The following is a 12,968-nucleotide window of genomic DNA, read 5'->3' on the forward strand; positions in this document are numbered from 1 at the left end:
CCCTCCGCGGAAATCTTGGTTGCCTCTGTTAAAGCGCAACTATGTTGCGTTGAAACAATTTGTTCTCACGTCTATACCTCGCATCAGATTGAGCTCTTTGGGGTCAGGCCCTCTGTCCTATGTCCTTAGTGTCTAGCAGAGTGACCGTCATGTACTATCTCCAGAGTCTATAAGCATAGGGGTTCAATAAATGTTAAATAAGAACAGAAAGACATGTACAAATATCACCAAAGAGACCAACAGCATCTAAACATTACATGTACTCACAATATAATTGAAGGATGAATCAGCAAGTACTGCAAACTGACGAAACAACGTGTGCCTAGTAAACATCTCATTTTTAAGGACATGAAAGCTGAAATAAAAGAAACAGTGAGATTGAAATGTATAGAAATCATAGGACAATGCAAATTAATATTATGTTCATGTATGTGGTTAGGAACGACAATTTTCACTGTGCAAGAGATACAAGGAGAACATTTAAAATAGCAGTATTTTATTTTCGTTTTTATTTTATTTATTATTATTATTTTTTAACGTTTTATTTATTTATTTATTTATTTATTTATTTATTTATTTTAATTTTTTTTTTCAACGTTTATTTATTTTTGGGACAGAGAGAGACAGAGCATGAACGGGGGAGGGGTAGAGAGAGAGGGAGACACAGAATCGGAAACAGGCTCCAGGCTCTGAGCCATCAGCCCAGAGCCCGACGCGGGGCTCGAACTCACAGACTGCAAGATCATGACCTGAGCCGAAGTTGGTCGCTTAACTGACTGAGCCACCCAGGCGCCCCTATTTTTATTTTATTTCTTAAAAGATTTTATTTTTAAGTTATCTCCGCACGCAACATGGGGCTTGAACTCACAACCTTCAGATCAAGGGTTGCATGCTCTACTGACTGAGCCAGCCAGGCGCCCCTACTTTTTTCAAAAAATTTTTCTTATGTTTTATATTTGAGAGAGAGAGACAGAGAGCGAGTAGGGGAGGGGCAGAGAGACAGAGACAGAATCTGAAGCAGGCTCCAGGCTCCAAGTAAGAGCTCAATAGATGGGTTGAATAGTAGAATGGATACAGCAGAACACACGATTCTTAAACTGAAAGGAAGATCAATATATATATATATATGTGTGTGTGTGTGTGTGTGTGTGTGTGTGTATTGATACACATGACATATATATATACATATATATGTATGTATATATATATTCAAAGTGAAGCCCAGAGGGAAAGAAAAATAGGAAACACCAGACAAGAGTATAAGAAAGATGTAGGTCATAGCTAAAAGGAACCACTTACATATAATTAGAATCCTAGAAAAGGAGAGGCTGATAGTCGATAGGTCTCAATATCTATAATGGAGGTCAGTACTCAATGCACTGGCATCATTAACACTGAGGAAACACATCCTCACACTGAGGAAAGTAACTCCCAGCACAGATTTCTATACTCAGAGAAAATATTCCTCAATAATGAAGGTAAAATAAAGACATCTCCCTATAAAGAAAGCCGACAGAATTATTTGCCAGCAAACTGTATTAAGAGAAAAACTAAAGAGTGCTAATCCAGCAGCAGGAAAACGACCCCAGATGGAAACACACTGCACACAGGAAGAAACGAAGAGCTCACAGAGTAAAAATGTGGGTTAATGTATGTGAATGCTGACTGCACCAAACAATAACTGTAATGTCTGATGGTGTTGAACATTCATATGGAATCAAAATGAAAACGTAGAAGGGGTTAAATGGAGGCAAAATGTGCTAAGTTTCTAGAATTCTTTCCTTTCTTTTCTTGAAGTTTAATTGACATACACAGTCCTATTAATTTCAGATGTACATTACAGTGATTTTAAGGTTCTAGAATTCTTGCGGAAGTATAAAATAGAAATTTGTAGAAGACCGTGATAAACAAAGGGTGTGGGTTAAAATTTCAGAAAGAGTAAAGAAAGAATAACTAACAAGTCAATAAAAGAAAATATGGAATAAAAGTAAGTTAATTAATCCAAAAGAAGGTGAAAATGAGAGAAAAAGAAACGGGCTGGCTAAACAGAAAAAAAATGTGTTAAGTGATAGATACAAACTCAACGATACCAGTAATCTCACTAAAAGTAAATGAAGTGGGCCAATTAAATAAATAAGATTGGCAAAACAGATTAAAAATCCAGCTCCACACTGCTTAGAAGAGACACATTCAATATAAAAACAAGATAGGCCAAAAGAAAAAAGCTGAAGAAAATGCACCATTCAATCTTAATCATAAAAGAGTGATATAATTTTATTACTACTAGATGAAGTAGACATTAAACCAAGAACATTTTTACTGATAAAGAGGAATGGCTCATAATGACACATACAAATGATAACTTCAGAAGAAGATATCATGATTCTAAATTTGTAAGTATTCAGCAACATAGTCATGAAATATTTAAAGCAAAAATTGAAGGAACTAAAAGAGAAATAAATCTATAAGCATAGTGGAAAATTTAATACTTCGGTTTCAATAGTTGGAACTGTGACAAAAATATAAGTATATAAAAGACACAATGAATCAACTTGACCTAATTGAAATATATAAAACACTGCACCCAATGATAGAATTCCTATTCTTTATAAGTGCCCATGGATCTTTTTTCAAAATCAACCATACACTGAGCATAAAACAAACATCAAAAATATTAACAGACTGAAATAATTCAGAGTAGGTTCTCTGAGCACAGTAGAATTAATCTAGAAACACAACTAGCAAATCTTCAACTATCTGGAAATAAAATTTATCACTTCTAAATAACCTATGCATCAAAGATGAAATAAAATAGAATTTAGAAAATGTTTTATACCGAACAATAGTATATAACATGTCACAATTTGTGGGATGCAGCTCAAGCAGTGCTTAGAGGACAATATATAGCCTGACATGTACATGGTAGAAGAAAAAAATCGTATCAGCTTTCTTCTTAGGAAGGACAGCAAGTCATACACAAAGAAAGTAGAAGGAACAAAATAATAAAGTTAAGAACAGAAACTAATGAAAAGAAACCAAATATATGTGAGAAATTTAACAAAGGAAAAACGATTTCTTTGAAATAAATAATAAAGCTGACTCTTAACAAGATTGATCAAGAAAAAAGAAGAAAACACAAATTATCATTATCAGAAATGAAAAGGGGACATCATTAGATCTTACTGATAATTTAAGTGTATATATAATATGAGGATATTATGAACAACTTTAAGTCAATCTGACACTTTAGTGAAAAGGTGAAATTCTCCTAAAAAGACAACATAAATTATGAAATCTACTAAAAGTAGAAAATCAAAATAACTCAGTATCTATTTAATGAATTGGATAATATTTAAAACCTTCCTTCAGGGATCACCAACAAACTCATAAAAATATGTTCAATCACCATTCACCATCAGGGAAATGCAAATCAAAACCACAATGAGAGGGGCGCCTGGGTGGCTCAGTCGATTTCGGCTCAGGTCATGATCTCGCTGTTCGTGAGTTGAAGTCCTGCATCAGGCCCCACACTGCTCCTGGTGTGGAGCCTGCTTCAGATTCTCTCTCTCTGACTCACCCCACCTCCCACACACTCTCTCTTTCTCAAAATAAATAAATAAACTTAAAAAACACACCATGAGACATCACCTCACGCCTCCCAAAATGGTTAACATCAACAACACAGGAAACAACAGGAGTTGGCAAGGAAGCGGAGAAAAAGGAAAGCTCATGCACTGTTGGTGAGAATGCAAACTGGTACAGCCACTGTGGAAAACAGTGTGGAGATTCCTCAAAAAGTTAGAAATAGAACTACTCTATGATCCAGTAATCGCACTACTGGGTATTTACCCAAAGAATACAGGAACACTAATGCAAAGGGATACATGCACCCCTATGCTTGTAGAAGTATTATTTACAATAGCCAAGATATGGAAGCAGCCCAAGCATCCATCAATTGATGAATGGATAAAGAAGATACACCACGGAATATTATTCGGCCAAAAAAATTAAATCTTGCCATTTGCAACAACACAAATGGAGCTGGAGAGTATTCTGCTAAGTGAAGTAAGTCAGAGATAGCCAAATACCATATGATTTCACTCATATGTGGGATTTAAGAAACAAAACAAATGAGCAAAGGGAATAAAGAAAGAGAAACAAACCAAGAAAGAGACTCCTCACTATAGAGAACACACAGATGGCTCCCAGCGGGGACGGGGGGGAAATAGGTGATGGGGATTAAGGAGTGCACTTGTAATCAGCACTGGGTGTTGTATGGAACCGATAAATCATTACATTGTACAACTGAAACTAATATAGCACTGTATGTCAACTAATTGGAATTAAAATAAGAACTCAAAAAAACAAAAAAAAAACAAAAAACCTTCCCCCAGAGAATGATAAACATTAACTTCAGGATAGACATTATATTGGAGGAAGAAAAGGCACTAGGCACCGGGTGGGCACACGGCAGCTACGAAGCTACTACTAATACTCTATCTTGTAGTGAGAATACACGTGTTCACTATCTTGTTATCTTTATACTATACTAGGATATCTTGAGTATTCTTCTGTACGTATTCAATGATGAACAAAAAAATGTTTTTAAACAAATAAAATAAGAGTAACATGTTTTTAGGGTCAGAAAGAGCTGTGTCCGTGCCTGAGACCTGCCACTCTTCAGCTACATGAATTCTGCCAAATTCCTTCAACTTCTTTCAACTTTAGTTTCCTCCCAAGAAAAGTGGAGTTAGCATTTTTTTAACTACCTCCTACAGTTTCAAGGAGGATCTGATGCATGTAAAATGATTAGCATTTTCTCTGGCACACCTAGCAAACTAAAACATTCATCGAATACGTTCACCACACTCATAACAGGCTAACACACAACTAGCGACCGCCATTTTGAATGCAGTGAATGGCAGGCCCACTGTGACTCCCCCTCCCCCGCGAGTAGATTGCTATGAGAGGGGATATGAATCTCTCTTGAAGAGAAATCGGTGACCTTTTTAGCCGAGGAGACGAATTGCCCAGCTTACTCCTTGTTCCTTTAGATGCTGCACAGTCGCTCCCTTGTCAGCTTGAAGTGTCAGTCAGAGTTACAGCAAGTGGCAGCCAATTCCTACTTTTCCTCCCGCCAGAAGTTCAACTAGTACACGCTCAATACATATTTGTTAAGTGAATGAATAAACAAAAGGACACATTAATTGTACTGTATGCTGAAAATGAGATAGAAGCCTGGCCTGGATTCTTACGTGCTTATCTTGTCTTGAACGTGTTGTCATGAAGTTCCTGTCTTCCCTACAGTCCCTGCAGCAGCGGATACCACATGGTCGCCCCGCCAACAAAATAATTCCACTTTGACCCACCTGGGTTGCTAGAAATGGGCCCCGATGAGCCAAGAAGTGGAAAATACAGAGGAGTCTTTCACGCTGACCATGTTCCTGCTGTACTCTGGTTGCTAGGTCCGCATAAGAGGAAGGGGCTGCACTTCCTGGTTTTGATGGGCTTTTTCCTTCCTCTTCCTCTTCCCCTCCTCCTCCTCCTTGTAGTTTCAACTGTCACTGTATTGCAAGGTGGTAGAATCAATTACAAATTTAAACTACATCCTGGTAATCTTTATTCGGGCAACAAGTTTTATTAAAAGCAAACTGCTCATTCAAAAGTGATCACGGGACAACTCAAAATACAGCACAAGGAGGATGAAAAACATCTCTCTGGCCAGTAGATTGTTTTCACTTTCTCACTATGTAAAATTCAAACTTTTCATTTTTAGGAGAGGTTAAGCGTAACTTTAGTAGACAGCAACACAGAAAGATTTTGCCACATCGACTAGTCTCCTTGATCAATTGCTTCTAGCTGTCTCCACTGAGATAGACGCATTTATAGAACTGGCCGTACTTGAGCCTTCTTTGCGAGCAGCTTTAGGTCTGCAATGCACTTGGCCATTGCCTCCTTTTCCTGCTGTGTAGAGACGCTCTTTGCACCGCATGCCTCTCCACCCAGTTTATCATGTGTTCTTGTTCCTTTTGACCCATCACGTTCTGCACAGAGATGTGATAGTCCAGACGATTCTTTACCTCCTTGTATACTCTATGCAGCCGTTCCTGGTAAGTAGGCTCCAGTGTTATTCCTCTGGACATCAAAAAGACAATGGTGCTTTTGAACCAAGGCCTGCTGTGACTTCTGTATATCGTTTGCGTTCTGGATCTGTTTGTTGGAAGTCTGTTTCACCTCTTCTAGTTGGGCAATTTTTTGCTCATTGTGTTTGTCAGCAAATTCTCCAGTAGAGGCACCACATTTGTTAACTACATAGATAAGCAGCCTTATTGTTGACACGGCAGAGAAGATCTCTGCAGTAATCACGTATATTTCTTTCGGTAGAAAATATAAGATAAGCTCAGTTCCAAGCACATAGGGTCCTGTTATGCCAGTCCTGGGATAAAGGAACTGGAGGAATTCCTCGGGGACCAGGTGCCCAGAACTTTTCCTCCATTTTCAGGAAAAGGTGGTACAGGGGCGAGATTTGGCTGCCCTGCGTGAAGGGCCTGTTGCCTTCCTATACACCTGGAGTGAGGAGGGCTGCATTCTTTAGATAGGGGGCACTATGACACCCCCCCCCCAAACACACAGAGTTAGCCAAATCCAGAATGTGGGACATTCTAGACAACAAACGGGCATATTTTTTTTAGCAAATCAATGGACAGGAATGTGGAACTGTTATGGGGGGGGAGATTTAAGGGACATAACACTCAAATGTAGTGGTTCATCTTATCTGGATCTCTATTTTTTTTATTTTTTATTTTAAAAAATTTTTTAACATTTATTCATTTTTGAGACAGAGAAAGACAGAGCATGAGCAGGGGAGGGTCAGAGAGAGAGGGAGACACAGAATCCGAAACAGGCTCCAGGCTCTGAGCTGTCAGCCCAGAGCCCGACGCGGGGCTCGAACTCACGGACCACAAATATCTGGATCTCACTTTAAATAGACAACTTTAAAAGATTCTCTTGAGATAATCAAGAAACTTCGGATATGGTTAAATAATAGCAAAGAATTTATATTCCTAACTTTATTAGGTGTGATAATGTCACAGCAGACACGTGAAAGAGAACATTTTTTTTTATTTAAAAAAATGTTAGCTATTCCCATGCAGAGCGAAATTCCGAATCTTCTACCTCATCCACTTGCCCCTCTTCATTCCACTCCAGCCACCTGGCCTCCTAACATCCTTTGAACACACAGGAAAGCTCCCAACCCAGGGCCTTTGCACCTGCCATTCCATCTGCCTGGAATGTTCTTCCAGACAACCTCATGGCTTGCTCCCTCATTTCAGTTCAGGTCTTCACTCAAATATCACCTTACTAGAAACATCTTCCCTGTCCCCCTCTTCTAAACTCGCAACCCCTCCCCTGTCCTGCAGGGGAACAATGTGTTATATAAAATGTCATAACTGGACATTTTATATATTTATTTGTCTATTGCGTTTCCTCCCAATAGAAGGTAAGTTCTGTGAGGGCAGAGACTTGGTTATTTTGTTTACTGCGCTATCTCCAGAATGTACAAAAGTGAAACTAACTTTAATGGGCCTGCTGTTGGGAGTGTAAACTGTTACAGCCTTAACCAGACTAGGGTGACCATGTGATTTAACAACCGATTCAGGACACATCTGAGAATGAAAGGAAATGCTATTGATCATTATACTAGGCAACCAGCTTAAACCAGAATCAGCCCAGGCAAATCAAGAAGCATGGTCATCGTAACAGAACTCAACCACCTTACTCCATATGTACCAAAGGAAATCCTGGCAAGCCTTAAGAGGAGCTGGCGAAAACCTGACTGACCACCAAAAACGGAGTAGATTAGTAACACTAGGTAAAGGCATTCTATGGGAGCGTCTGGGTGGCTGTCGGTGAAGCGTCCAACTCTTGATTTTGGCTCAGGTCGTGGTGTCAGGGTCATGGGATACAGCCCCGCATCAGTCTCTGCACTGGGCATAGAGCCTGCTTAAGACTCTCTCTCTCTCCCTCTCTCTCTCTTACCCCCTTCTCCCTTTACCCCCTCCCCTGCTTGCATTCTTTCTGTCTTAGAAAAAAACAAAATTAAAATTAAATATTAAAAAAAGACATACAATGGAATATTATGCAGTGGTCAGAAAAAATGGGCTAACTGATATATACAGGGCACTACGGATGGAATTCTAAAAAAACAGTGTAGTATAATCTTCAATTTTATAAAACCATAGGAATGACTTCATTGTTTTAGATACAAAAACGGAAGATAGGCAGGTGACTCTATCAGCTTGAGATTTCATTCAGTTTAACAATTTCATGGCAGGCATCTTTGAGATGAATCATTTTGTTGCACATACATTTGCAAAGAGGACAGTTTGGATCTTTCACACAATGTAACTTTGCTAGATGAAGATGACTGCTGGAGAAAGGCTCTATTTCCAAATAACTAAAAGTATCCGTTCTGGACAGTAGGCTGGCTAAACTGGGGAGAGGACTTTGGGCTGAGATATTTAGGAATGGATAAATATACTCCAAGATTGAAGCCAACTTTCATTTGCTACAAAAGAGAAGCTGGAAAATTCAGACGGATCTAAGTTGAGTTTTGTTTGATGGTCTTAATAGCCTGCTCCCCACACTCAGCCTAGGAAACCACAAGAATCAGGGGGAAAAAAAGATTGCTACACCCCTTCAGAGATTCTGGAACGCCCTCCATGCTCTATCATGTACCTCCACACCTCTGTCCCGGAGAGCTCCCAGTTACTATTCATTCTGAATCCCGTGTCTCTGAACAGTACCTTCAGACCGACATCTACGTTTGGTTGTCCGCTTAGCTTCCCCCCCCCCCCCCTTCCTTTTCTTTCTTTCTTTCTTTTTTTTTAATATATTTTATTTTTTAGAGGAGTTTTAGATTCACAGCAAATTGAGAAGGATGTACAGAGGTTTCACGTATACTTCCTGCCCCCACACGTGGATAGCTTCCTCCACGGTTATCAACCAACCGAGTGGTCCATTTGTTACAATCAATGAACCTACGCTCATACACCATTATTATTCAGAGTGCATAGCATTAAGGTTCAGTCTTGGTCTCGTACATTCATTTTTTTTTTCTTTTTTTAAAGTAGGCTTCGTGCCCAGCACTGAGGCTAACTCGGGGCTTAAACTCACGACCCTGAAACCAAGACCTGAGCTGAGATCAAGAGTTGGATGCTTAACCAACTGAGCCACACAGGCGCCCCCTATGGGTTTTAACAAATGTATAATGGCATGTATCTACCTTTGCAGTGTCGTACAAGGTAATGTCACTGCCCCCGAATCCTCTATGCTCCACTGATTCATCTCCCCTTAGCCCCAAACCCCTAGCAACTACTGGTCCTTTTGCTGTCTGCATACTTTCACCTTTTCCAGAATGGCATATGGAATCATAGCCTTTTCGGACGGGCTTTTCTTCAATTAGTAATATGTGAAAATTTCAGGTTCTTCCATATCTTATCATGGTCTGATAGCTCATTTCATTTCACTGCTGAATAATATTCCATTGTCTGCATAAAAGACATCTTGGTTGCTTCCAAGTTTTGGCAGTTATAAATAAAGCTGCCATCAGCACCCATGTCTGCTCGACTCTGGATTCCAATTCCCCTCACTTCCCACCCTGGGAAACTGTGTCTTGTATCACCATGAGCCGAACACTGGGAACTTCATGAGTCAACCCCACACCATCCCCTCACCTGTCCAGGGTCTAGCTTCTGAGAAGGCTTCAGGCAGCTGAATTAAGAAGAAGGTTCAAGACTCAGAAAAACCACGGAATGCCCAAGACTCCAGATTTATTCCGATTTGGCTTTGGCAGTTGTTGTGAAATCTGAACTTCATAGACAACTGAAAATGAATGTTTTGTGGGTGTACTCGTGGCAATGAGAGACAACAAGCTATCAAGGGCTGCATCTTCTTTCCCACCTCCCCCCACCTCCGGACCACACCCTGACGTGAACTGAGAACAAAGATACAAGAGTCTCGGCCTGTCAGGGGTGAAACTAACGAAACCGGGGACGGCAGGTGTACCGGGGAAAGTGCTATGCCTCCCGTGACATCAGGGGCAAGCTCGACACCCGAGCAGGGAGAGAAGTGGAGAGAGAAGAGGAAGGGAGCAGTATAGAGTTTCTGGTTACCTAACCTCCCCTGCCCCCCACATCCAAGAACGAAGGGGTTTATAACGGGTTCAAAGGGAGGGGAAGAAGGAGGGAATACAGAGCCCAGCGAGCTGGACCGGACACTTCCTACCTTCAGTTCTGCGGGGGGGAGGGGAGGGGGCAATCTCCCTGGATGCTACGCTGACGCTTCTGCGCATGCGGAGAGGAGGGGCGAGGGAAGGGGTGCGTACATCCACCTCTTAGACTTGCGCACTCGCAAGTGATGGGGGAACAGCGTGTGTGCAAGTTGTCTGTGACCTGGGAAGTGTGATGCGCATCGGTGGGTCTGGCCACCCCCAGGAGCTCAGCAGGCAGATCAGGGGGACGGTTCGGATGGGTGTCTGGGGTTGAGGCGGGAGAGGCGGCATCGCTGTGGCACCAGGAAGAGGGGGATCTATTCTCGTGCCCATGTGCCACACCTGCACGCCATCTGTGTCGAGAGAAGCGACACTGATGGCATCAGCCGCTGTACCAGGCATGCCACGCTAAGAGAAAGGACGAGCCCCTGTCCTTGTCATCACCGCTTAGTTTCCATCTTCCTGGAAATAGAGCCAACTCGGCAGAGACAGAAAAGGAGCTTGGAGAGAAAGCTCTGAATTGGACCGGAGCCGAATATAAATCATGAATCGGCTGAGAAATTGTTGGATTCGACCGTTACTTTGGCTGGCCAAGGTGAAGTTTTTCCTCTACTGAACAAAATGATGGCTCCCAATCTGAGCTCTGTTAGATGAAGTGAAATGACCATTTTAGAGATGCAAATCTGCGACTGCACCGTTAATCTCCATCCCACACCATGATGCAGTGCCCGGGATATATACACTCTCTATGTTATATATCACCTTGAACGAACACTTGGTGATGCGACCACACCAGAGACACAATGCATTAGATCCCAACATCACGTCCCAGTTAGTCGACTAAATGAGAAAACATAGAAACTATGCAACCAGACTTCTTGCTCTTCACGATATTTAGATATCAACATAGGGTCTGCACAGACCAAAATGATGAATATGATTGTCAACATCCTAACAGCAAATCAACTTGAAGTAAACCTGAGACATTGTTGTAAATGGTCTTTGAAACATAGGATGAATCCCATTGGGACAGATATAAGGTAAATATTAAGGATGAACGTGAACCCCACAGAAAAATAAGTAAGGGGAAGAGAGTCTACTCAGTTTCAGAGAGACTCCAAAATCCATGTTTGGGGAAATGAAATGAAGTGCATATTCAAGTTGCCTTTGTTCTCAGTCTCGTGTTTCACCAGAGTCTATATTCTATCCTTATAATGACTGTATGAGGTTGTTGGGGCAAGTATCAATGTGCACATTTTTCAGGGCACAAAGTGTCATCGGCGCAAACTCGAAGCACAAGCAAGAGCACAAAGCAGAACTTTTTACTACAAGGAGGAGATCTTTCTGTCACATCTGATGATATTTCTGCTATCACGTGGATTATCAGTGTACCGCCTGGGACTATTTCAGTGTAATGAACACAGCTATGTATAGAATTTTATGGTTTTTTCCCTCTCTCTCTCACACACACACAATAATAGTGTATGCTTATGAAACGCTGTACAATTGTAGGGCATTATCATCCTATGACGTCAGGTGACTCTCACGCTTGACCTACCACACCAGACCAACACTCAGTCGATCCTGTCTTGAATGCTGCTTGACTGTGAGAAAATCTTGCAAAGGAACTTTCAACATGCAATAAAGAAGAGACTCTGGGGGACGTTATGGCAGAAAACAAGAGGATCGAATATAGATGTGTTAAATTAACATGCTAGGACTAGGGAGAAAATAAATAGGCATTTACTTGGTGCTGCTTTTAGCCTTTCCAGAATTGTAGAGTGTTCTCCAGAATTTTACACTTTCAAAAAGTCAGAGATGACATCGGGAAGATAAATTCAAACGACTGTGTGAGTTGGGGCACCTGGGTGGCTCAGTCGGTTAAGTGCCAGACTTCCGCTCAAGTCATGACCTCACAGTTCGTGGGTTCGAGCCCCGCATCCAGCTCTGTGCTGACAGCTCAGAGCCTGGAGCCTGCTTCAGATTCTGTGTCTCGCTCTGTTTCTGCCCTTCTCTCTGCTCATGCTCTGTCTCTCCGTCTCTCTCAAAAATAAATAAACATTAAAAAAAAAAAAAAAGAATAGTTTTGGGGCTCCTGGGTGGCTGGTTAAGCATCTGAATTCGGCTCAGGTCACCATCTCACGGTTCCTGGGTTCGAGCCCCGCATCCAGCTCTGTGCTGACAGCTCAGAGCCTGGAGCCTGTTTCAGATTCCGTGTCTCCCTCTCTCTCTCAGCCCCTTCTTGGCTCATACCCTGTCTTTCTCTCTCTCTCAAAAATAAATAAACATTAAAACAATTTTTTTTTAAAAAGAATAAATCTTAAAAAAAAAAGTTGAAATACGGAGATAGGGACTGAAAACAGAGTCTTGAATTAGTTTTTCTTTGAAGTGACTTCAACAACTCTTCTATTATAGGCCAATTAGTTTGCATTTCCTGTTAAAAGTGTATGTTGGCATTTTATATTAATTAATATGTACAGAGAAATGCAAGGCTCCCAATTCCCTTAAAAGATGATTAGTCACATATTTATAAATAGAATATGTATATATCATCACATACCTGTTCCTGAGAATATAGAATTTCTTTTCCCAGTTTTTGTTTATCCATTCGGATTCTTTCTTAAATCTGTAATAAATTTATAGATGGTTAAATGTTTATTAACTACAAATGAACAACTATTAGCAACAAAGGAAT

The 12,968-nt window shown here is 40.9% G+C and overlaps 1 protein-coding gene across 1 annotated transcript in view; it reads right to left on the bottom strand.

The window, feature by feature from the left end:
* CB4H10orf67 (chromosome B4 C10orf67 homolog) overlaps nt 1–12,968 on the bottom strand; it is a 161,602-nt gene that overhangs the window by 37,916 nt on the left and 110,718 nt on the right. Inside the window, exons 13-14 of the mRNA XM_030322833.1 lie at nt 12,834–12,899; nt 268–355 (exon numbers count right to left, since the gene is read on the bottom strand). Of these exons, the coding sequence (XP_030178693.1) occupies nt 268–355; nt 12,834–12,899 (154 nt within the window). The remainder of the gene's footprint in view (nt 1–267; nt 356–12,833; nt 12,900–12,968) is intronic.

The sequence above is a fragment of the Lynx canadensis genome, chromosome B4 (assembly GCF_007474595.2).
Source record: "Lynx canadensis isolate LIC74 chromosome B4, mLynCan4.pri.v2, whole genome shotgun sequence".
NCBI lineage: Eukaryota > Metazoa > Chordata > Mammalia > Carnivora > Felidae > Lynx > Lynx canadensis.